This window comes from Camellia sinensis, chromosome 6 (assembly GCF_055761805.1).
Source record: "Camellia sinensis isolate YWXY chromosome 6, ASM5576180v1, whole genome shotgun sequence".
In the NCBI taxonomy this organism is placed as follows: domain Eukaryota; kingdom Viridiplantae; phylum Streptophyta; class Magnoliopsida; order Ericales; family Theaceae; genus Camellia; species Camellia sinensis.
The window spans coordinates 59,226,648-59,250,267 of record NC_138966.1 but is presented as its reverse complement, the minus strand read 5'-3'; the positions used below and the strand labels follow the sequence as shown (position 1 = coordinate 59,250,267).

Here is a 23,620-nt window from a genome sequence, read left to right as displayed (position 1 = left end):
GCCAACATCGTTCAAGGAATTTGCACCAACAATCCTGGCCTTTATTGCAAAATGTGTAGTATTATTTACTTATCTTTTAATGTCCGAAGAATCAAAATATAGAAAATATTAAAATATAATATTTTAATCAATTCGATTACTATTAGTGTTAAAATGTCATAATTGAAACTGACCACCCATTATTGAAAATCGATCAAAAATCGAAATCTTGATTGGTCTTAGAGATCAGTACAATTCTACCGATTTTCCCAAGTTTAGTTGTATTAATTAAGATTTTCAAACAATTTGAAAGTTCAAAAAATGATCATGGAACCATGTGCGAGTTATAGAATTTTGAGCATAACTCGCACTATAACTTAATAAAAATGAGAGAATTTATTTACACAAAATGATAATACAAACCATCTCATTGGTTGAACTCACAAAAAAGTACAAAATCAACCAATGAGGTGGTGTGTATTGTTTACCTATGTGAACAAATTCATATAGAAACACTAGGTAAAATACTCAAATTTATAACATAGGACTCTTTGCATTACATTCGAGCCATGTCCAAATGGCCAAGAAAATTCATACTGTAAATAAGAACAATTTTTAGTAGCCCCAAAGCACCAACTCACACCACATACTGTAGATAAAATAAGATGTTTGATTACATAATCATCAATTTCTCGGCTTTATAATTACTTGCAACGGATGAAGTTTCTGAGTGGTGAGCCCTAGTGTATCAACATTTTCTTCCTCCCCATCTTTGAGTCTCCACTCAAACTCTTGTACAAATCTACCAATTGCAGTGCAAGCAATTAGCATTGCTTGAAGAGAACCTGCACACACCCTCTTTCCGCCTCCAAAGGCCATTGTCTTGTGCAAATCCATGACATCAGATTTCTTGTCAAGAAATCTCTCAGGGTTAAAATCTTCAGGATTCTCCCATTGTTTCTCGTCCATGTTACACCCATAAATGTTGACAGCAATCTACGTACACAGAATAGTTCAGGATTAAAATAGCAGGCAAGAAGAATATAAATCGCAAGAGGAGAAGTGAAGAATAATCAACCTCACTCCCAGAAGGAACATAGTATCCTCCTAGTTGTGTGTCTTCGTGGACATATCGCATAGGAATTATTGGAACAGGACTGTGCTTTCTCAATGTTTCATGGAACACGGCATACAAGTATGGATGCTGACACAACTTTTCCTCTGTAATATTCTCAGAGCCACAAACGCTTTGAATTTCTTGATAGAGACAATCCTGTCCGATTCAGTCAAAATATCAAGCAGTGTTACATGAAAAAAATAGTCAGAAAAAAAAGCACTTGCATTCTCTAAACAGAGTGATACATATAATAGTTTAGAGACTGAAACAACCTGCAGCTTTGGATTCTTTGCAAGTTCATACATGGCCCATTCTGTTGTGACCAAAGTAGTGTCCGATGTTTCAATAATCACCTCCCAGAGCAACATAGCCACTTGTTTCTCTGATAGTGTTTTTGCTTCGGCTAACAAGTAGTTGAGATAAGAATTCACTTCCTGGTTTAAATCCCACGCAAGCTATGTAACTATTAGGCCACGACACCACTTAAAAAGTTCAAAAAGAATGTTTAGTTAAGGGCGAAGCAATGGTTACCTCGCCAGAAGCAACTCGTTTACTATGCTCCCTAATCAGGGCTTTCATCAAGGCTTGCCTACGGAAATCCATTTGCTGGATTTTCATTTCAAAACTTTTGTTTGGAATCCATTTGAAGTATGGGAAGAAGTCTCTCCAATCTACATCGATTGCACCTGCCATTGGGTCCTTCACTAAAACCTTGAATATCTCTTCTCTTGATAAAGTGGTTCCAAGCTCGTCCACATAAATAGATTCCACATCAGTCCCCAGAGCCTGAAAATCGCATTACATTTCTCTGATTATTCTTAGTTTTACCTCTCACAATTCCCAGTACAAGATTTTAAAACGATGAGTATTAATGAAAAAAACTCACTTCTTTCATTGCTAATCCAAAAAGTTCAGATACAAAGATTTCCCTGAAGGATACAGCTTGAAGAGGATAGTCTTTCACATGAGCATGGAATTGCTTTGAAGCATTATCTATCAAGGTGTCCCTGAGGCCCCTGTGTCGCTTCTGTATATTGAGAACATATATTTGTAAAATGTACAAAAACAAAAGATGCAAACAAAAGCAGTATTTTAGTACAACTATGTGGCACGAACCTGCGCATTTGGTCCCAAAACATTTGTCAGTATATGTCGCTTTACTGTTTTGTGGAAATCATCATAATCACTTGTTGCAACCATGCATTTATCAGCAGTGAGAATCTTTAGGGCATTTGATAGCTTTCTTGTTGAGATGGATGAGAATCTGGTTACCATGGCCTAAAACAAACCAAGAAGACTGTAAGTTGCAACATACAATTGTATTCTCCAACCAACTATTGGAATGGAAAAGAATCCACTATAAGATAGAGAGAGAAAAAAAAAAACCTCAATTTTCTACCAAATTGGCGCCTTTAAAGTGCTAGTTTAAGCTTCATTCAAGGGTAGTGGCATGATTCATATGAAGATGATTAGGTTTCTTTATCTAGCATAAATACTTCAGTATAAGAATTATTAAATGCGAGAATATGGGTCAAAGTGTAAGATGCATTAAGCATGTCGTTGGTGGCGTAATGGACAACTTTTCTTTAACTAAAAAACACAAGATTGTTTTGATGTCTCAAAATCAACTATTTCCTATGTGCCTTTCTCCTTCCATGTAGTACAGTCAGTTGGCCTTTTTGCCCGGCCCTAAAATATATATCGTTTTGAAAAATAAATTTAAGAATCATTTTATTTGGACTGTGGATTTGTTTTCTTGAGAAAAGCTTGTCATGTTGTAGAACAAGATCATAAAGATCATGGAGATTTTTAAAAAACTCTTATTTATTTTTTATTTTTTTTAAGCAACAGGAAAATGACTTTGTTGAAAATAAAAGGTCAGCTGGCCTACATAGAAGAGAGATTATCACCTCATAGCGGAAAATAAGAACTCCAACTACTAGACTCAGTGAGAAAGGGCTCCCTTAGCAGAAATGTGCAACGACATTACGTTGCCTTACAATAACTAAGCACTGCCTGTTCTGGTCAAAATATTTTGAAATTCCTTCTCGATTTATACATGACCATATAACCCAAAAGCTCCCATTCGTTCCATGGAACAAGAATGCTCAAATGGTTGAAAAGGAAAGATGGTGAGTCATGGTAGGTTTTCAGGTAGTCAGAAGTATAGGTATGATTAAAACATCTTTTCATGAACAATAACAAAATCCTCTAACACAAGCCATGGTAGATTTTCAGGCAATCTTAGTATTTGAGCCACAATTAAACAGGGAAGACAGGTGTCTGCTATGGTTATGGTCGCAACAGGCCCTGTTCTGACCAAGGGTGCGGCCTATTTTAGGGCTGTCGAAACAATTTAAACCGTTTATTTTGTAAGAATTGAGTAAGTCATTCATTTGAAAAATTAAATTGATCAGACGTTGATTAGAAGATCCATTCTTAAAATTACAATTGTCATCTAGTTTCTTTTCCAAACAAAGGTAATCTGATCATATGGATGTTTAAGTCTGATTAATTAATTTTATTTATTTTTTACATAAATAATCTATTCGATGTGTTTTACAAGACAAACAATTCGAATCATCTCGACAAACCCCAAATGAACCACACCCTTGCTCACGGCAGATGGTTGTGCCTTGGTCACAGCCAACACCCCAAATATGTAAGGTGTCCATAGTGATCTATGAAACATGGATACGTCGAAAAACATGTCGTACCCGTACCAGGTACTTACTGTGTATAGTACCTCGTATGGTACTTTTGCATACATACGGGTCCATGAAACACCTACCCACATTTTTTCTTCTTAATTTTTTATGTACTCAGATGTACCTACTATATACCCAAGCCGTACCGCACTTTAGTTAAAACAATATTTTCTTCTACTACAAAGATGAAACACCTTTCACTAGGCTTCTTTTTTATTTTCAGTTTTATACATAACATGTTTTTAAAATTAAACAATGATTGGTAAGTTATTTAATATATTGATATTTGATTTTAATTTATACTTTTACTTTTGGCATTAAATGTTAATTGTTAACAAATTAAATCATGTAATTAATTTTTACATTACTCTAAATTAAAAATAAATATTTTTTTACAAGCATATCAAGCCGCATTCGTACTTTTTTTTTTTTAGATTTTATATACCTATCGTACCAACACTCGTAACCGTGCTTTATAGATACTGATAACATTTTTGCTTCCTACAATCACACTCATTGACAAACTTAAATGTGTTTGGGTATGTAAATGAGTGTAATTGTAGCAATGTAAATCACAAGATCAAACTGCCTTTGGCATTTCTGGAACAGAGGGAAAAGAGAGAACCGGAGGAGGGAGAGAGAGAGGTTACCTCCTTGGCAACGTCGGTGTTATTGAGGACAACGATGATGTTGGCACCAGTTCTGATAGAATAGACTGGACCATAAGTCCTGGCCCATCTGGTGAAAGTCTTGTGGGGTTTCTTCTCCTTCAGTTGCAGCAGATTCCCAATCACCGGCAGACCCGGTACCTCTGCATGCATCCGTACATACTCAAATCAAATTAATCAACCAATTATTTCTAATTTTTGCAGTAAAAATAAATAAATAAAGTAAAAGAGTAGAGGAAGGAGATGAGGAAGCAGTACCAGGTAAAGGTGGGAGATTAGAAGCTCTCCTCTTTTGGTTATAAACATAGCCTTTGATCAACCACAGTGAAAGGCCACCAAGAGCAACCGCGGGACCAGCCATCGCAATGGCGGTTCCCAATGGCAGTGTTTGAAGATCCATGATTGCATCCATTAATGCCATTGTTGATTGATAAAAGAAGGAAGAGATAAATCTCTCTTATGGGTTTTCCTCTGTATTTATTTATTTATTTTTTTATTTTTTGGATCTCAATGAAAGGCAATAGACATATATATAAATATATTAGGGAGGTGGGGTCTGAGTAGGTAGAGAGATAGGGAGTGATGTATGGGTTCTATTGGGGAAAAGAAAGAATAGTTTTGGAGATTGATGCCCAAAAGTTACCTGAAGAACAAGACGAAGGAGAGGGGCTGGGTTTTGTCGTTACTAGTGTTGGGGATGGTGATAGAATATCCGGTTTGTGTTTAAGACAAGATGGCAGCATGACCAGCGGCAGAGGATAACGGCAAGCACCCCCTCTCCACACAACATAACAGAACTTCGGCCTTCGACCCACACCACAAATTGGATTTTGAGTGGGTGCTGGTCTGGCTCACTCACCTCTCTCTCCCCTGATCCTATCTCTTAACGGCGGTCTATATATATTCATTAATAAATCAAATAATGTTATGTGATTATTATTAATCTTCTCTATTATATAAATTATAAATAAAATGTTAGAGACTCTAATATTGTATTTGGTTAGGAAATTTCAGGAGAATTTTAAAAAAGAAAATGAAAAAGTTAAGTGAAATGTGAATAAAACATATTTATATTTCACATAGTTTGACACACATTTTTCTTTTATCTTTCTAAATTTCTTTTCAAATCCTCCAATCAAACACAACATAAAAATTCTATCAAATGTGTGTAGGACTCACATAGAATCTATGTGGGTTGTAAAAATTTTGATAGGATTTTTAAAATTTCTATAATTACACAATTATAAAGTACTCAAAATTTTTAAAATTATATCATATTATCTGTTAATATATTAATTAATATATATAGTGTTATTCATCTCTAATGATCTCGTATGCCTTTTTTGGATTCGAATCCTCTCGTATTTGCACAAATTATTATTATTATTATTTTTTTTCTCTATTTTTATTGTCTTACCAACTAAGTAAACATTTAATCTCTTTCTATTTATCAAAAAATTATTACTTGGTCCTAAGATATTAATTCTTATTGAAAAATTTAATTTTTTTAGTAGTATAATTATTAGATTTTAAAAATATGAATCTTCCAAAATTAGTACAATTATTACATTTCAAAAATATTAATGTTAATTAATTTAAAAGAAGAGTACAATAGGAAATTTATTTTATTTTAGTCGGTAATTTTTTTAGTTTACTAATATTTTTATACAATAAAAAATAAAATAATAAACTAATAATTTGAGACGGAATGAGTAGATAGTTTTGTATTATAGTGGAGTTTTTAACAAGTGATTTTTTTTACTACATCATTAGTTCGGACCGCCATGCAAATAATGTTACATAATATTCTAAGAGTACCCATTAATTACTACTAATTGATCGAGCATGCATGAATTTCGCACAACCCATACTAATTAGTCGAGGCCAGAGATTGCTCGGAACATGGGACGTGTTGTGCCTCTAAGGCAAAGCACGGTGCTCTGAGGGCTCATGGGCCTTCCCAAGCTTATATCGTTGATCTGAATCGGTCATATTATAGGATTCATTAAGTAGAATATTTATAAAAAAAATTTAAAAAAAAAATCAAAAATCAAATAGGTTTGAGTAGCTGCTGGATTGACTCACTCATCTCTCTGTCTCTCATGTTCCTTTCTCTTGATGTTCTCATATGCCTTTTTGGATTCAATCCTCTCGATTTGGACAAATTATTATTATTATTATTATATTCTATCTTTATTATCTTACCAACTAAATAAACATTTAATGTCTTTCCATTTATCAGAAAATTATTATTCTTCTCGTCTCAAAATATTAGTCAATTTTGAAAAATTTAATTTTTTTAATAATACAATTATTACATATTAAAAATATTAACATTTTAGATTATCCTTTGATAGTACAATTATTACATTTGAAAAATATTAATGTTAATGAATTTAAAATAAGGATAAAATAAGAAGTTCATGCTATCTTAATTGTTAATTTGTGAAAACGGACTAATATTTTGGGACAATAAAAAACAGAATAAGATACTAATATTTTGGGACGAAAGCAATATTTTTCTATCTTTATTATCTTACCAACTAAGTAAACATTTAATCTCCACTACAACAAAAACATACTTTAGTGGCACTACACTAGTGGCATATTTTTAGAAAATGCCACAAAAAATAATATTTAGTGGCACGTTTTTGAAAAATGCCACAAAACGACAAACATAAAAGGCTCTAGTGACATTTCAATGAACAAGTGTCACAAAACTACAACAAAAACATACTTTAGTGGCACTACACTAGTGGCATATTTTTAGAAAATGCCACAAAAATGATATTTAGTGGCACGTTTTTGAAAAATGTCACAAAACGATAAACATAAAATGCTCTAGTGACATTTCAATGAACAAGTGTCACAAAACTATAACAAAAACACACTTTAGTGACACTATACTAGTGGCATGTTTTTAGAAAATGCCATAAAAATAATATTTGGTGACACATTTAGATAAATGCCACAAAGCCACAAACATATAAGGCTCTAGTGGCATTTCAATAAAGAAATGTCACATCAATTTTATGGCATTTTATAAAATAATGACACAAAAAATTATGTTCGTGACATTTACCAACAGATGCCACTAAACTTTAGTAGCAATGACATTTTTTAAAAAATGTCAGGACACTAGGTAGGTGCAAATTACTTTTTATGGCACTTAGGTGAAAAGTTTCATAAACAAATATTTTATAGCATTTTGAGAAATGCCACTAAGTCAAAAACTTTCCAAGCTTATAATGGCATTTTTGAAAAAACAAAAAATACCAATATATTTTTAAAATTTTTACAATGCAGTAAATGATTAAAAATAAATAAATTAAACTCAATATACACTACAGGAAAAAGCATATTCGGCGACTAAATTTCCTGACCAAAAAAAAATTTGGTCGCTAAAAGTATAGCTTTCAGCAACCAAAACAGCATTAGTAGTCAAAAGTAAAGCTTTTTTGCAACTAAACAATTTTAATAGCAAAAAGTCTACAATTGGTGACCAAAACTAAGTTTGGTCGCTGATTATATGGGTTTTAGTGACAAAAAAATTTTAGTAGCCTAAAGTAAAGTTTTTTGGCAACTAAAAAAATTTAGTATCCAAAAGTCTATAATTGGCGACTAAAAATAAGTTTGGTTACTAATTATATGGGTTTTACCGACTAAAAAAATTTTAGTAGCCAAAAGTAAAGCTTTTTGGTGACTAAAAAAATTTTAGTAGCCAAAAGTCTATAATTGGCGACTAAAAAATAAGTTTAGTCGCCAAAAGTGGTTATTTTTAGCGCGGGAGAACTAAAATCCTAAGGCGGGAATTAAATTTTTTGGCGACCAAAATTTTGGTAGCTGAAAGTGCATCTTCGGTGACCAAATCCGATTTTGGTCGACAAAAGTTAAGTTTTTTAGCAACTAAAAAATAATTAGTAGCAAAAAATATAGAATTGGCGACCAAAAAATATTTTTAGTCGCCAAAAGTGGTCTTTTTTTATTTTACTAGTAAATAGTTTATTTTACATAAATTATGTTCAATAAAATAATTATGTTTATACATATACTTTTATATTAATATAGATGTATGTACTATATAAATAATATTTGTTGCATATATAATCATATGGTGCTATAGAGGTGTAGTGGGAAGAGTGTGGTGTATAAGGTTTATGGTGCGGGAGGTTGGGGGTTCGAGTCTCTGCCAGAGCGGATCAAATTGTTCTACAACGAATTATTGTCATGAATGGCACTTGATAGCGTCACGAATAGTGCCTACCATGACATTAAAGTGTCACTGAAAGGTTTTAGTCTTGATGGTGTAATGACACTTATAAGTGTCACTAACTCTTTTTTTAATGGCGCTTGATAGTGTCACAAATAATATCTACCATGACATTAAAATGTCATTGAAAGTTTTTAGCCATGATGGTACGGTGACACTTGCAAGTATCTACCATGGCACTCGTATCTACTGTGGCACCGAAAGAAGTGGCACTTGTTCAAAATGCCACAAGACCAAAAAATGTCATTAGAAGAATAGTTTTGTGGCACTTTCAAATGTCACTAAACTAAGAAAATGTTGAGGTTGGGGGTTCGAGTCTCTGCCAGAGCGGATCAAATTGTTCTACAACGAATTATTGTCATGAATGGCACTTGATAGCGTCACGAATAGTGCCTACCATGACATTAAAGTGTCACTGAAAGGTTTTAGTCTTGATGGTGTAATGACACTTATAAGTGTCACTAACTCTTTTTTTAATGGCGCTTGATAGTGTCACAAATAATATCTACCATGACATTAAAATGTCATTGAAAGTTTTTAGCCATGATGGTACGGTGACACTTGCAAGTATCTACCATGGCACTCGTATCTACTGTGGCACCGAAAGAAGTGGCACTTGTTCAAAATGCTACAAGACCAAAAAATGTCATTAGAAGAATAGTTTTGTGGCACTTTCAAATGTCACTAAACTAAGAAAATGTTGTAGTGCTCTTTCTATTTATCCGAAAATTAATAGATAGTTTTGTATTAGGGTGGCTAACATATGGTGTTTCGAGCAATTGAGAAATGTCAACTCATATAGCAATTGAGAAATGTCAACTTATACTAAGAAGATAATTGGGGATGGGCTAAGCCAAAAGAAAAAAAAATAAAACAAAACAAAACTCTATTTGTCATCAGTTAAAAAATAAAAAAATAAAAAACCATTACACATTTCTACACACAAAGATTATAATTTTCTAGCAATTTTCTAAACCCACAAACTTTTTTAAAAGTTAATAAATTACAAAACAACATCAATTTCAAATTATCTCATTTCTTATTTCCTAACTACGTAAAAAGTGGGGAGCCATCATGTTATGCAAATGAAATTTTGAACTACATCATTACTTCAAACCGCCATGCAAGTAATGTTATATAGTATTATGAGAATACCCATTAATTACTCCTACTGGTTGGGCACGCATAGACTTCTCACAACCCATAATAATTAGTTGAGGCCAGAGATCGCCTAGAACAGTGAGGTGTGTTGTGCCTCTAAGGCACAACACAGTGCTCTGAGGGCTCATGGGCCTTGTCTTGAACCCATATCGTTGATCCAAACCATTTATATTGTGGAATTTATTGAGTTGATTATTCATACAAAAAATCAAATTTATTGAATATTTGTAAACTCAAAAAAAAAAAAAAAAAAAAAAAAAACAAACAAACAGAGAGAAAAGAAGCACATTTAATTTGTTTTTAAAAATATATACGGTTAGAATAATTTTGATCGTTTATTTCAAAATAGTTCTTAATCATGAGGTTCCACATGTCTCACTAACTTGATTTTTTTTTTTTTTTGTGGATAATTTATTCTACGAACCCTACAATATAAACGGTTCAGATCATTAAAATAAATCTAGGACAAGGCCCAAGTGGACCTCACAACATGCGTGTTGTATCACAAGGCACGACACACTACTCCAATCCGAGATTGCCCATATGTTATGAATGGTTATAAAAATAATCTAGATCAATAAATCTTAATTTCAAATTTAAAAGCAATTAAAAAAGCTCTAATACATAAAATAGGATGTTAATTATAGACAAATAATTTTGCATTTTGATGACCAGAGATTTCAATTCTATTTGTGGCATGGAGGGTATCAAAATCCTCTCTTTTTTGCCAAATTGACTTTACATATATATATATATATATATATTGGCACCAATTGATTTTACATTTTGATAGTAAGATTTAGAAAGTGGACATCTACATCATTTTTCTTATTATATATCACCATGAAATACGTCACCTACTATAGGTTTCTAATGTAATATAAATTTCATTATTTTTTAAATATGACATGTCCTTTACATACCTATAATTTTTTTACATAAATATGTGTTAAAAAATAATAGGTTTTTGACAACTTTAATTAGAAATTACATGGGATCCAATTGTCGGTTGAAGTGAGTCTGAGTGATTTTGTATTCTCTTAAGTAAGAAGATTGCAATAAAAAAATAATGAGTCAAAACTATTAAATTATAAATGAGAATTGTCTCATAAAGTGGATATCAATAAAGTTGGATTTAGTCTTAGTTTGGATTTAGTCTAGACTTGTACTTGTACATGTGCTGAGTTTGGTCTGTCTTAGACTTGGACTTGAACCTAATCTTGAGCTTTAAGCTAAGCTGTGCTGGGTTTGGACTTGGGTTTGGATCGGGTTGTGACCCAACACCCGTATTTATTTTTGCAACCCATCTAATTTAATTCTCAAAACTTATACATTATATACTCATTATGATTTATAAAAAATGGGTTTTGGAGTTTTGACCTTTTGGTAAATCATAATGAGTATGTAATAATAAAAAATGGGTTTTGGAGTTTTGAACTTTTGTAACTCTAGCCTTTTCATCGAATTACATTTGTATCTAAAAAAATATTTGGTAAATGCGATTTGAAATAATAATAATAAAAAATGCATGTAAATGCAATGCAATAAAAATTCTATCGATATCCAATCAACTTGACCTTTTACATGTATGCTCTGCTCGATCTACTCTAAAAAATGAACTATTTAGTTTATTAAAATGGGTTTCAAAATGAGCCCCAAGACCTGCTCAACCGTGACTGTTGTGCCTCCACAAAGTGGTCACTCCCAATCCCCAATCTCATTATAAATCCAATAATAAATATGTTTCTATTTTTATTTTGCTTACAAATTTTAAAATTATAAGATTTCACATTAAAAATGAGGGAATCCCAATCTCCAATCCCAAAATAAATCGAATGATAAATATATTTCTACTTTTATTTTGTTTATAGATTTAAAATTAAAAAATTAAGGAACCGCAATGCACTCTCAATTTGCTTATTTTGGAATATTATAAACCCTAGATCAGCCACTTCTTGTCTCATTGTTTTGTTGTTTTGCCTCTGTATATGTCCGATTCTTGAATGCAAGTGCTCGTTTGAATCTCGGATGAATTTTTGGAATACAAGGACAACTTAGTACTTAAGGATGATGGACATGATAGGTGATGGACACTGACTAGGGCCGGGGTCAGGACCAATTGAAGGTCAACACGTGGATGGAAAGTGGTATTTTGAAAAGTAAATAAATTTTTTTTTTTTATTTTTTGACTTTTTTATGTTAAAAAAATTCGCTATTTTGTAATTTATTTTGACATTTTTATGTAAAAAAATTAAAAAATCAAAAAGTTATCTTTTTTTTGAAATTCCTAAAACACCATTAAGGTTGTTTTTTATAGGGCAAATTACAAACACCTCCCTCGAGGTTTGGTAAAAATACAGATTCCCCCATGAGATTTGAGAAATTACATCCCGCCCCCGAGGTTTATATTTTCATAAAAAATTGCCCCTTGAGGTTTTTATTTTCATACAGATTCCCCCCTAATTTGTTATGCAAATTTGACCTTCAGGGGATAATTTGTAATTTTTCAAAGCTCAGGGAGAAATCTGTATTTTCACCAAACCTCGAGGGAGGTGTTTATAATTTGTTCTTTTTTATACTATGGATTTCAAAAGAGCAAATAAAAGGTAAGAAAAGTGTGAATGAAATATAAATTGTATTTTTACTCTATTTTCCTTTTCCTTCCACATTCGTGTTGAAATTTATCATCAAAGCGCAACTTCAAAAAATAAAAAAATAAATAAAGGGATGGCGCTGGCCTAGTTGAAGATCAACTAATTTTGAGCAGAGAATTGAGTTAGGAAGTGAAGTTCGAGCATTTCATGACTCGCGGATTCCAAAACATGTCACTTTCAAATGAATCGGTAGCCAAAGGGTTCAAGGTGGCATGAAGGTAGATCAAATCATATAGATAACTTTATTTACTTAACGTACTCTGTTGTCTTTATACAGTAAAAGGTCTTATTGGTTGTGGCCATTTACTTTCTGCAGTTGGTCGATCTTCTCTCAGGTGCTTTTTGATGTCCCTCCGAGTACTTCACCATAAAATCCCTAAAATCTAATAAAGTGGTAGAAAAACACAATTGTGACTCTTTACTAATAACATCAAAAGGGGGTCAACAGCCGCATATAAGGAAAGAATATGTGGTACAACAAGTTTTAGTTGAGGATGATACTAGATTAGTCTTGCCTATATTAGTGTCTTGTACTAATGCTAAGAACATATTGATATGACACTACATAAATAATGGCATGTACTTTGTTAGTTATGATTATAATGTTAAGTGGAATAAGTGCTTGTCCTAGAGAGGCGATGGAAAGCTGAATAATAGGATGACATGAAGGGCTTTCGGAGCATTGTTTGGTGACTACTAGTTCAAGGGAAGGTAAACCATTTCATTTGGAAATGTGCACGTGATATTGTTCTTGATAACCGAATAATATTGCGATGCTTTACTAATACTGTTAGGAGCAGGTCAATGTGTGTCGTATAGATGGACGGAGTATTTCCTATAGCAAATTATAGTTGAAGATGATGACAGATTAGTCATGCCAATACTAGTGTCATGTACTAATGCAATAAACATATTGATCTAGGACTAAATGAGTAATGGCATGTACTTTGTTAGTTCCAATTATGAGGTAGATTTAATGTTAAAGTGGAATATATGCCTTCTAGGAAAGGCGATGGAAAGCGGAATAACAGAGACGAGATGAAGAGTTTTTGGAGCAGTATTTGGTCAAAACAGCTCAAAGGAAGATTAAGCACTTTGTTTGGAAATGTGTATAGGTTGCTTTTCGTGCTCTTTTTGGATACGGCTAGCCTTACAGTTCAGACTCTTGTGGTTTTGAATCTGATTCCACAAGTGCAATGTGAAATAGATAAACACAAATGAGTCTAAATCCTACAATTTTTTTGAAAAATCGATTTTGAATAAAAATTTCAAAAAATGGACTGCCTTGCTAGATTACAAAGTTGCCACCTAAATATTTTAGAAAATTTAGAAAACTCGAGATTCGTGCCAAAGGCTACTTATTCGTCATCACCAAAGTGTTTCGGCTCGGGAACTTAGGTACGAGAGTAGAAGGTAATGAATTGAGCACTCTCGCTCGCTCGATCAAAAAACGACCTCTACTAATCATGATGTGATTCTTATTTACATAATATGCTATTGTTCTGAATCATTAAGCTATTTTTACTATATGTTGCACACAAGTATAGACTAATTTGTAAAAGTTGGAACACTTTGATTTATGTTTGTTTGCAAATTGTTTTGGACATGTACCACTAAAAAAAAAGTGATCTCATATGTACATTCATCAAATTATCTCAACTTAAGCAATTAGCCTTCATCCACAGGCATTCAAGAGATATATCATTTAAGCACTTAGCCTTATGGTAATCATGCTTGACATGGCAACAATCACACGCATGCAATATGTTAAAACCATAAATGCTCACATAGTACTCCAAAGCAAGCCAAAAGAAATAAAATAGTTAGGAAAAATGCATAATCCTAGTGATGAAAAATGACTAATGCAACGCATATAAAAATGCAACTAACAGGTTTGGTTGTCTAATATGTCATGTGAATGACTTTGATAGCATGCAGTGATGCACGTATTCATGAAAGTAATAAATTATAATGTTGTTAGAATGATGAACCGAACCTTATGCATGCAAGATAAAAGGATGCAAGTCATGAAAAATGCTAAGAGAAACATGAAGCTTTACACTATCCATCATAAGCAGGTAAATAAAAGGGAAAAAGACGTGGGTTGGAAGACACATACATTATTACATTATTGCTCTCAGGCAGGAGTGTTCGAATGAATGTCCTAACTAATTAAGCTATTTATTACAATGCCATAATAACTAGCTATTCTAACTAATTATTACAAATTAAATGAATCTAATTTAATTAATTACAAGTCTACTACTTTAGGTACAACATGCTACTATTAAACATAATTTTAACGGGTCCCGAGAAACAAGGGAGGGCTCATGAATGAATGCAGATTTCCACCCAAAAATGCTCTGTGTTCTGCTGCCAGAATGCTTCTGTTGCATAGTCAGAAAATTGGGCTATTTTTGCCTTAGCCTCTGCTTTGTTCTGTAGGAAAAAGGACACTGCCTGACTGAAAATAAATGGCTGGCCGGCCAGTAAAAGTGGTCGGCCATACATTAAAGTGGCCGGCCAACCACAAGTGTTTGGTACTGCCCCACTGCAACAGACAAGAAACAGAGTACAAACAGTGTATTTTTCAGGAGATGTTTGTCCACCCTGCCTCCCTTTATCATCAAACAGATCAAATGAGGGGTAGGCTCCATTCACAAACCATCAATCGCCACAAATTCGTTGTGTGATGGTTTATGGATCAAGGGACAAGATTTCAATAAATGATAATGAAAGACCAACAAAACCTCCTCCCTATCATGGAATTGATCAAGGGAAGTGGTTGACCTTGAATCTTGAACCATTTTCAGCACTAACAAGTATGAAATGATGCAAGACTCAACAGGTTCAATTAATGTCCGATTAAACCCAAATTGATTTTATTCTTTTGTTCCATTTTAGTCCAAGTTTTATTGCCTCTTTTAATTACCTTTCCCTTCATTAGTCATTTTAGTCCAAGAATGAGCATTAAGTCCACTAATGGAGAGAAGTGTCAAACAAAGGGTTGTTTTAGGCATAAAAGAGATGTCATTCCTTTCGTAATGAACCTCCGAAAAGATTAAATCATTAAGTACAATGATATATATCTCAAGCTTAAACAATACTCATTTGAAACAACTCTCAAAGCAAAAAAAAAACCAAGAAAAGAGGGAGGTTGCAGAGGTGATTAGAGGTGAACACAAGTATGAAAAGCACTAAATAAATGCTATCAACTCAAGTAGGTTGGTGTCTAATGCCTGAAACACCAAACCTAAGAGGACCATTACACTACAAGCATGCTATACAAAGCATAAATGAAACTAACACATAAAAATAGTCCTAAATTAGGCTGAAATAGTGCTGGAATTAAGGAAAATACAGTAAAAGATGGAAACACAAGGGCAAGAGCTTGGAATATAAGGTTCAAAGAAGAGTGGTCAACCCCTCTACCTAGGATAGCTTTTTAACCACAAGTTTCAGCTCATAAACACAGTTGGAAAATGACCCAAAAATAATAAGTAAAGATGGCAAATGAATAAGGGAAAGAAGCTAGGAATTATACCTCTTGAAAAGGAGTAACACCTTGAGTTATAAACCACCAATTTCTCACCCTCAAGAGCTAATATTCAAGCTCAATAACCTCAACCAAGAACCCTCAAGAAGCTTGGTCTAAAGGAGCCTAGGTAAGGGATGTATAGATGTATATAATTTGCAAGGAAACGAGAGATATTTTTTCCAAGAATTTGGCTTCACCAAAATTTTCTAACCTAATTTTATGAGAGGGGTTCAAGTATATATAAAAAATTATGTTAGGCTCTCAGAAATATTAGTATACACACAGTTAGTGCAGTGCATGCACTAAGGGGACGGCCGTACACTCACTTCTGGCTGGCCAGCCACCAAGTGGCCTATAGGCCTCTAGGTGGTCAGGCTTAAAAACAACTATTTTGGTCAAAAAAAGGTGCAAGGTTTGTAGGTTTTTGAGGCTCAAAACCGTGGCTTTTTGCTGGGGAAATCAAGCTCATAAATTCATCACTAGGTGATCAATCAGTGGTGCCCAAGTTTTAAGGGCGGTCAAAAATGAGGTATCTACAGTTGCCCCTATTTGATAGAGCTTGAAGTCATGCAATGACGTGGGTGAATGTCAAAGCCCAGAGGCGACCTATTTTGACAAGGTCGTAAGACTTGGGCAAACAATTAAGACATAAAATTAAAGTGGTTGAACCCAAAGGTTGCCTATGTATCCCTTAACAAGGAATCAAACCAGCATAGTTCAGGAGCAAAATGCAAAATGATATGCACAAAGAATGCACTTGAAAGCTGGACTTACACGCTTTGCAAAGATGGTTATTTTGAAAATCCATGATCATGCAAAACAGTGCACTGAGAAATAACAACATAACAGCATATGCAAAACACGAGAAGAGAAAGAGAAAAACCGCTCAAGGTCATGTGTTCGCACACTCTAAGGTACTCTAATCACGCTAAAAACGTAAGAAGACGAAATGTGATGATGTGATAGATGTAACGAGCATGATGAGCGCGCGATAGAATTGTGCGATAGATGCACAGTGTAGTGAGATTGTGCGATAAATGCACAATGTGATGAGATTATAATCGTGCGATAGATGCACAACGTATAACTGTGCAATAGATACACGGAGTGGTATGATTGTGCAATAGATACATGATATAGTCCGATCAGGCGATAAATGCACGATGTAGTCCGATCGTGCGATAAATGCACGATGTAGTATGACTGTGCAATAAATGCACAATGTAATGAGATTGTGCGATAGATGCACGATGTAGTGAGATCGTGTGATAGATGCACGATGTGGTCTGATTGTACGATAGATGCACAATGTAGTTCGATCATGCGATAGATGCATGATGTAGTGAGATTGTGCGATGGATGCACAATGTATAATCGTCAAGCAAATGTAATGGACGATGCTTACGAAGCATAATAAACAAACAAAGCGACGTTTTAGAAAGCACCGCACATGAATACGACACCAGGCGACATAATTGAAAATCAGTACGATGACGACGCATGTTCTATGCCACCTAAGATGTAATGCATGTTCTATGCAAACAGGATGGGTAGATGAGTTAAGATGCGATGCAATGCTCACACGTCACGTAAGAGGTATGTGAGAATACATATTCTATGCAAAAGATATGTGAATCGAAAAGACGGACAAAAGTGATATTTGACAATAACCTCCAACTTATCACTCGGAGGCTCTGCAAAATGAGCAAAAAGGATACAACTTGCTCACTTTTGAACTCATGGCAGACTCATTCACCGAAGAAACAATGGGAGTCGAAATGATGCAACCGGAACACAAGTTCAAGATCTTCGGAAACTAAATCTACTTAAAGTACCTCAACCCTTCTTCCCAGACCCAAAACAGGACCTCCTATACACTAATTGAGCAAGAGGGTAGCAAAAACTAGCCTTGGGCCACAAATGGGGCCAGTCGGTCACAAATAAGTGTACGGCCGGCCACTTATGACAGATTTGGGGCAGTTTGGACATTTTGGCTCAGGTCTCTTAAATACACGACCCAAACATCATTTTTCTCACACACACACCACCGAAATCCTTCACTCACTCTCTTTCTTTAGGTGTTTTCTCTCTCTAGATTTGTGCTTTATACACATTTTCCAATGTCCCACGCAAACTTTATTCGTAAAATATTTTTGGTCCTCTGCACTTTGAACCGATCAGATTTTGTTTTCGTTGATTTTTTCAGGTTTTCATCACTTTGGGCTCATTCCTCTCGGGTTTTCCTTGGGTTTTGCAAACTTTCACGGGTTTTGACTCTTTTTTTTCATTTTCTCTCTCCTAGGGTTAACTTTTTTCAAGTTTTCCCTATTTTCCCTCATTTTCTCTATTTTTCACCTCTTTCCACCCACTTTCCAAATGGCAGACGATGTCCCACATGACAGTGCCCCTCCTGAGGTACTTGTGCTTCCACCTATAGTCGAGGTAGAGGAGTCAGCAGTTGCCGAGGCCGATGGGGTGACGGAAGATATCGTCGCTGATTTTAAGGCCGAGGCGGAGGCAGTCTTTCCACCGGGGCCCGAGCCCGAGTTGCTACCACTGAAGCTGAGGCCATTTAATCCAGCCACTTACCACCCATAGGCACACGTGATGGCCTTCAATGGCATGCTACAATTTGATGGTTTTGTCGGTGGCGTGTCGGAGGATGTTTTGCTGAGGGAGCGGACCTCCCATCTTTCTCACAGTGCTTCTAAGTTACAAACTTCACTTTCATGCACTTTACCTATTTCAAAATTTCATTATTTCCTTTTATCACTGTCTTTCATCTGACTCATTCTTTTCTTGTCATAGGATGACCCTCGCTTATGGAGAGGCTACAAGATGGTGACGGCCAGGGACTGGTGTCACAAGCTCCTCACTTAGATCCGCGACCTTGTCAACGAGGCAGGCTTTGCCTTATTCTGCACCAGGCTCTCATACCACATGTCCAGCCGGGGCTTACTCAGAGCGTTGGTGGAAAGGTGGTGGGATACCATCAACTCCTTCCACCTCTCTTCCACTGGGGAGATGACGATGACTCCCTATGATTTCCTGACTGGCTTGGGCGTAGGGGGTAATTTGATCCCGTTTGATATGGATATGAACCAGTGGAACGCGGCCTAGATCTACTTGCTTGGAGCGAGCCTGCCTCTATATAGGCCAGCTATGATTAGATACAGTTGGTTTCTTGAGCACTTCCATGAGAGTCAGCCCGAGACTTAGGAGGAGGTAGAGCAGTACACCCGGGGCTTCTTGATATATCTTTTTGGTACTAGGTGGAATACTGTGGGCTTGTATCTGTTGAGTGCCCTTATGACCTTACATCGGGTCTGATTTTATGACTAGGGTGGAGTTGGCCATGCCATCCTCTACAGCTACATGAGCTTCCATTCCCGCATGAGAGGGAACAAGGTTGGAGGCTATTGGAGAGCTTGGGAGGTATACATTGTACTTTCATTTTCTGTTTGTTTCTCATGCCTTATGCTTTGCATTTTTTGCTTTACATCTGTCCATGCATTATGTTTTCTGCTTTGCACTTTCTATGTTTATCACTTGTTCGCACATATTGATTCACACTTTATCTTTACCTTGTAGCTCTGGGTCTATGCTTATTTCCCGACCCTTGCCCTAGTGCCAGTAGAGGAGGTAGCACTGGTCCCCTACTCACAGCGGTATGATGGCAGATGTAGGCGTCGGTGCCGCGATGATATGACCTTTACTTACTTTCACTGATATTTGGACACGGTGGTGGCCCGTGAGGTAATCTGAAACTTACAGTCATTTCTGCTTTATTTGCATTACTACCATTTTGATTTATACTCTGACAACTGAAAGTAACTAACAACTTGTAAATTCTCCATTTACAGATCATGTAGCAGCCATGGGCGATGATGCCGGCCAGAGTAAAGGACCAGTACGCTGGAGCTTGGGCTACCTCTTGGTACCGAATCTTACTAGAGAGCCCATTCTGCCGAGCTTGGTTTTTGGGCAAGAGGTTCGTGCGCCAGACCATGGGCCTACTTGCCCAAGTCATTTCTGCTCCGCCTCTAGTATCGATGAGCTCAGCAGATAGCCTCCGTATTGAGGCTGTTAGTCAGTTCATGGTTGGGTAGGATGCAGACTACTTCCGGCGAGACGGAGACTACACAGCCTTCATCAGAACTCACCTTATGCCACCCTTAACTAGAGTTTGCGCCGGTGATGCTGTAGGCTCCCTATTTGCTGGAGACACTGCCCAGGAGACCGAGGCTAAGGTTGGAGAGACCCCTCCCATTGTACATGCAGTCGGTTGGCGAGTGATCCTTACTATGATTCCTTGCTGACGACCGAGCGGGATGGCTCATCAGATCCCGATAGAGTCACTAGAGGCGGGGCACGAGTATATCAGAGCCCTAGGCGCACTTCAAGTATAGACCACACTTGACAACTTGCATCCTGCATTTTCCCTTTTAAATATTGATCAAATTCACTTGCAGACGCCCACAGCATACACAAAGGGCCTCCTTCAGCTGGTTGCATCTCTAGTCCATATGGTGCAGAGGAGAGAGATGCTGCTTGCTCTTCACGGTATCTAGGTGTATTTCCCTCCCTCTTGTGCATTACATTGTTTTCCTCACTGTACTAACATACCATACTTCCACCGATACACAATACTCATATTGTACACTAACCTACCTTCTGAGACTATCTTACACTGCACTGATGCACTACACCTATGCTGAATCTGCCTTCTGCGTGACACTCATACTACATACTACATTCTGTGACAATACATGTTGTGTCTGATCCTCTAATATATATATATATATTTTTTTCAGATCCCACCTGCATTGAGGGCATTAGTGACAGCGACAGCACCGGCGATACCTCCTTCAGCGGTAGAGAGGAGAGGTAGACAGGCCCCAGCACACGGCTGAGATGAGCGTCGAGGTTGAGGTAGGGGCAGAGGTGTTTGGAGTCGGAACAACTCAGAGCTAGTTTTCAGTGAGGATGATGTTGAGACTAGTGGCTCCAAGGAGGTAGTGAGCTGACACTCTAAGTCCGAGAGCGAGGACAATGATGCTGACTTAGGGTCTGGTAGTGAGGAGGATACCGAGGTTGGCTCTGAGTCACAGAGCGGAGATGACGATGCCAGCTTTGGGTTGGAGTCTGATTCTGATAGCGGCGCTAACGGAGACAGTGCCCCTGAGTACCCTCTAAGGAAGAGGACGAAGAGGCCCTCTCGAGCTTGATTTGACTAGAGCAGATTTTTGTACTCGTTTGCTTAGTTTCTTTTATTTTGGTAACTTAGCACATATATAGCTTCAAATAGGTCTTTCTTTTGTTTTTGAAAAGACTTCTATTCTCTTTTTGTAAAAACTAAGATCGAGGTAAAAACCCTGTCGTTTCATAGAGAGAGCTTCGTTTTTGCATCCTGAACACCACTCTTGCATAGAATGAAAATGGAGTTGAATTTGAAACCAAACTGCTTGTATTAGAATGATGTTCTTAATCAGATAATGAGCCGACCAACAACCAAAATATAAAATACAACTCGATAAATAGAAAACAAAGTAAAAACAACCTAAACACAGCTATTTACAATTGCTAAAACCAAAAGACTCAAAACAAGACCCCAAAATACAAAGACCAGGACATAACCAAACTGCCTAAACCGCCAGGCCCACAATAGTGGATAGCTGACCACTAAAGTGGATGGTCGGCTAGTAAAGGTGGCCGACCAGCCAGTGGTGCTAATCCATCAGCTGGCTAACAGTTGGCATCCACTCATAGCCTTATCTTCTACAAAATGTCTTCTTTCGCAATTTCTTCACCAGAACCTCATTCTTGCTGTTGTTTCTTCTACAAATGGAGACATTCCTTGCAGAGAAGCTCAAAGATTGGATAGCCATTTTGGACGGCATGGAAAAGGTAAATTTATGAGGTTTTGTCATCTATGCACTTTTCCCGTTGAGCCATACTTCACTTTGTTTTCCATTCCTCCATGCCGTGGTCTGATGTTGGGACCTAGTTACACATGTATTTCGCTTAGGAGCATAGGAACTGCGCCCGACTCTTGAAGAGTTTTAAGCATTGATGGAGTCCCGGCGCGATGAGGAGATCACGCCTCAACCCCGTTTTGGCCATGTCCAAGCTTTGGGATGGATGTGTGGGCTTCCTTTGCATGAAGCTCGATCCTTGGCTCACGACGGGGAGATAGATATACCCGGCTTGATTCATCAATTTTCTGACATCGGCGATAGAGGTGACCTTCTCTAGCGAGGTTATAGACAACATGCCCTCTGTTTATGTGTGCTCGCGCATTTCCTTCTTGCTCCTAGTTATGGTGGAGCCAACATTAAGTTGATCAAAGTGGCCCAATGCCTGAAGGAGGGTAAGAGTTGCATTGGTCTTGCCCTAGCTGAAACTCTGATGGATTTAGATGCTTTTCATAGGCGAGAGACTACCCGGTTTGCAGGGAGTCCATTGCTATTCCAGGTAATGTTTCCCATCCTTTCTGATTTATAGTTCTCACATTAGTCGGCACTCACACTCTATTTTCCTCTCTAAGCCCTTTTCTTTACTTTTCTCTCAACGTACATCTCTATATTCTTTGATCTCTCTTCTCTTTTTTCCCTTTCCAGGTATGCTTAATAGATAAACTGAAAGCAGTAGACCCTTGCCCTGAGTATTCAGCCCGAGCTTACTTCTTCCCCCAGCGGCTAGTGGACTTTCCCACTTAGGGATGGTGATGCAACTGGATGTGCAATAGATCTGCAACTAAGATAACCTGGCGTTGCCCTTAGCTTAGTTTGACTGAGATGAGCTACAGCATGTCCCGACAGGCAGGTATACAGTTGAGTGGCCTCACACACTGCAAGTTCTATTTCCCATTCCAGTTCAGACGCTAGTTTGGACATGACCAGATTTGCCCAGAGGAGGGGGTGGAATACTCGGCTCCATTTCCAATTTGTGCTTCAAACCTAACTCAGTACCTCACTGCTTGGAGGACAAGAGAGCTTCTGGCCCCTGTCTATAGCTTTAGTTACACCCTTTCCGGCGAATACTTGCCTCGGCTCGAAGATGAGGCGCAGGTTGGACCAACTTTGGCTGTAGAAACTTCTGCAAGCACGAGCAGAGGACGCGGGAACACCTGACCCATCTATGCCCCTTGTTTATTGCTTTGACTTTTCTTTTCAAGTTCTATGATGTAAAAGCAACTTTGATTTAATCAGAGAGTTGGAGAATGTACTTGTGTTGAATTCAATGGAATTAAAGTTGTGAGCACTAAAAATTTTCCTTTTGGTCCAAAAATGGTCTAAGTTGTAAAAGGTAAAATTTTGAGAAAAATCAACTTTATTAAAATTTTTCAAAACCATTTTCAAAAATGATCACTGCCTGACACACACAAAATTAGCCCTCAAGATGCATAATTCCAGATCAGAAGATCGTAACTGCCTGTAATCGCACTCAACATCACCGCTTTACATTGCAACTGGTCCTTCTGCCATGGTAACACAACCAAGCATAGACACTGGACAAAGATGGC

General features: G+C 36.7%; 1 protein-coding gene across 2 annotated transcripts; it reads right to left on the bottom strand.

Annotated features, from left to right (window-relative positions):
- Positions 1–486: 486 nt before the first annotated feature.
- Positions 487–5,344, bottom strand: LOC114260575 (ent-kaurene oxidase). 2 transcript variants are annotated; one of them, XM_028200722.2, is made up of 8 exons: positions 4,731–5,344; positions 4,455–4,615; positions 2,213–2,374; positions 1,983–2,123; positions 1,628–1,882; positions 1,369–1,530; positions 1,058–1,252; positions 487–975 (listed from the first exon to the last, which is right to left on the bottom strand). In XM_028200722.2, exons 1-8 carry the CDS (start codon positions 4,891–4,893, stop codon positions 664–666), a joined length of 1,551 nt encoding a protein of 516 aa, XP_028056523.1. In that variant the 5' UTR covers positions 4,894–5,344; the 3' UTR covers positions 487–663. The 2 variants fall into 2 exon arrangements, with proteins under 2 accessions (XP_028056523.1, XP_028056522.1); XM_028200721.2 differs by having other exon boundaries at positions 1,369–1,551; positions 4,731–5,019.
- Between the last annotated feature and the right edge of the window lie 18,276 nt (positions 5,345–23,620).

Bases quoted from the DNA above. Each gene is read 5' to 3' on its own strand.
- LOC114260575 (XM_028200721.2), bottom strand. From the start codon at position 4,893: ATGGCATTAATGGATGCAATCATGGATCTTCAAACACTGCCATTGGGA. The intron at 1,253-1,368 runs GTTGTTTCAGTC...TGAATCGGACAG, and splicing joins CAAAGAATCCAAAGCTGCAG to GATTGTCTCTATCAAGAAAT. The intron at 976-1,057 runs GTTGATTATTCT...CTGTGTACGTAG, and splicing joins ATGTTCCTTCTGGGAGTGAG to ATTGCTGTCAACATTTATGG.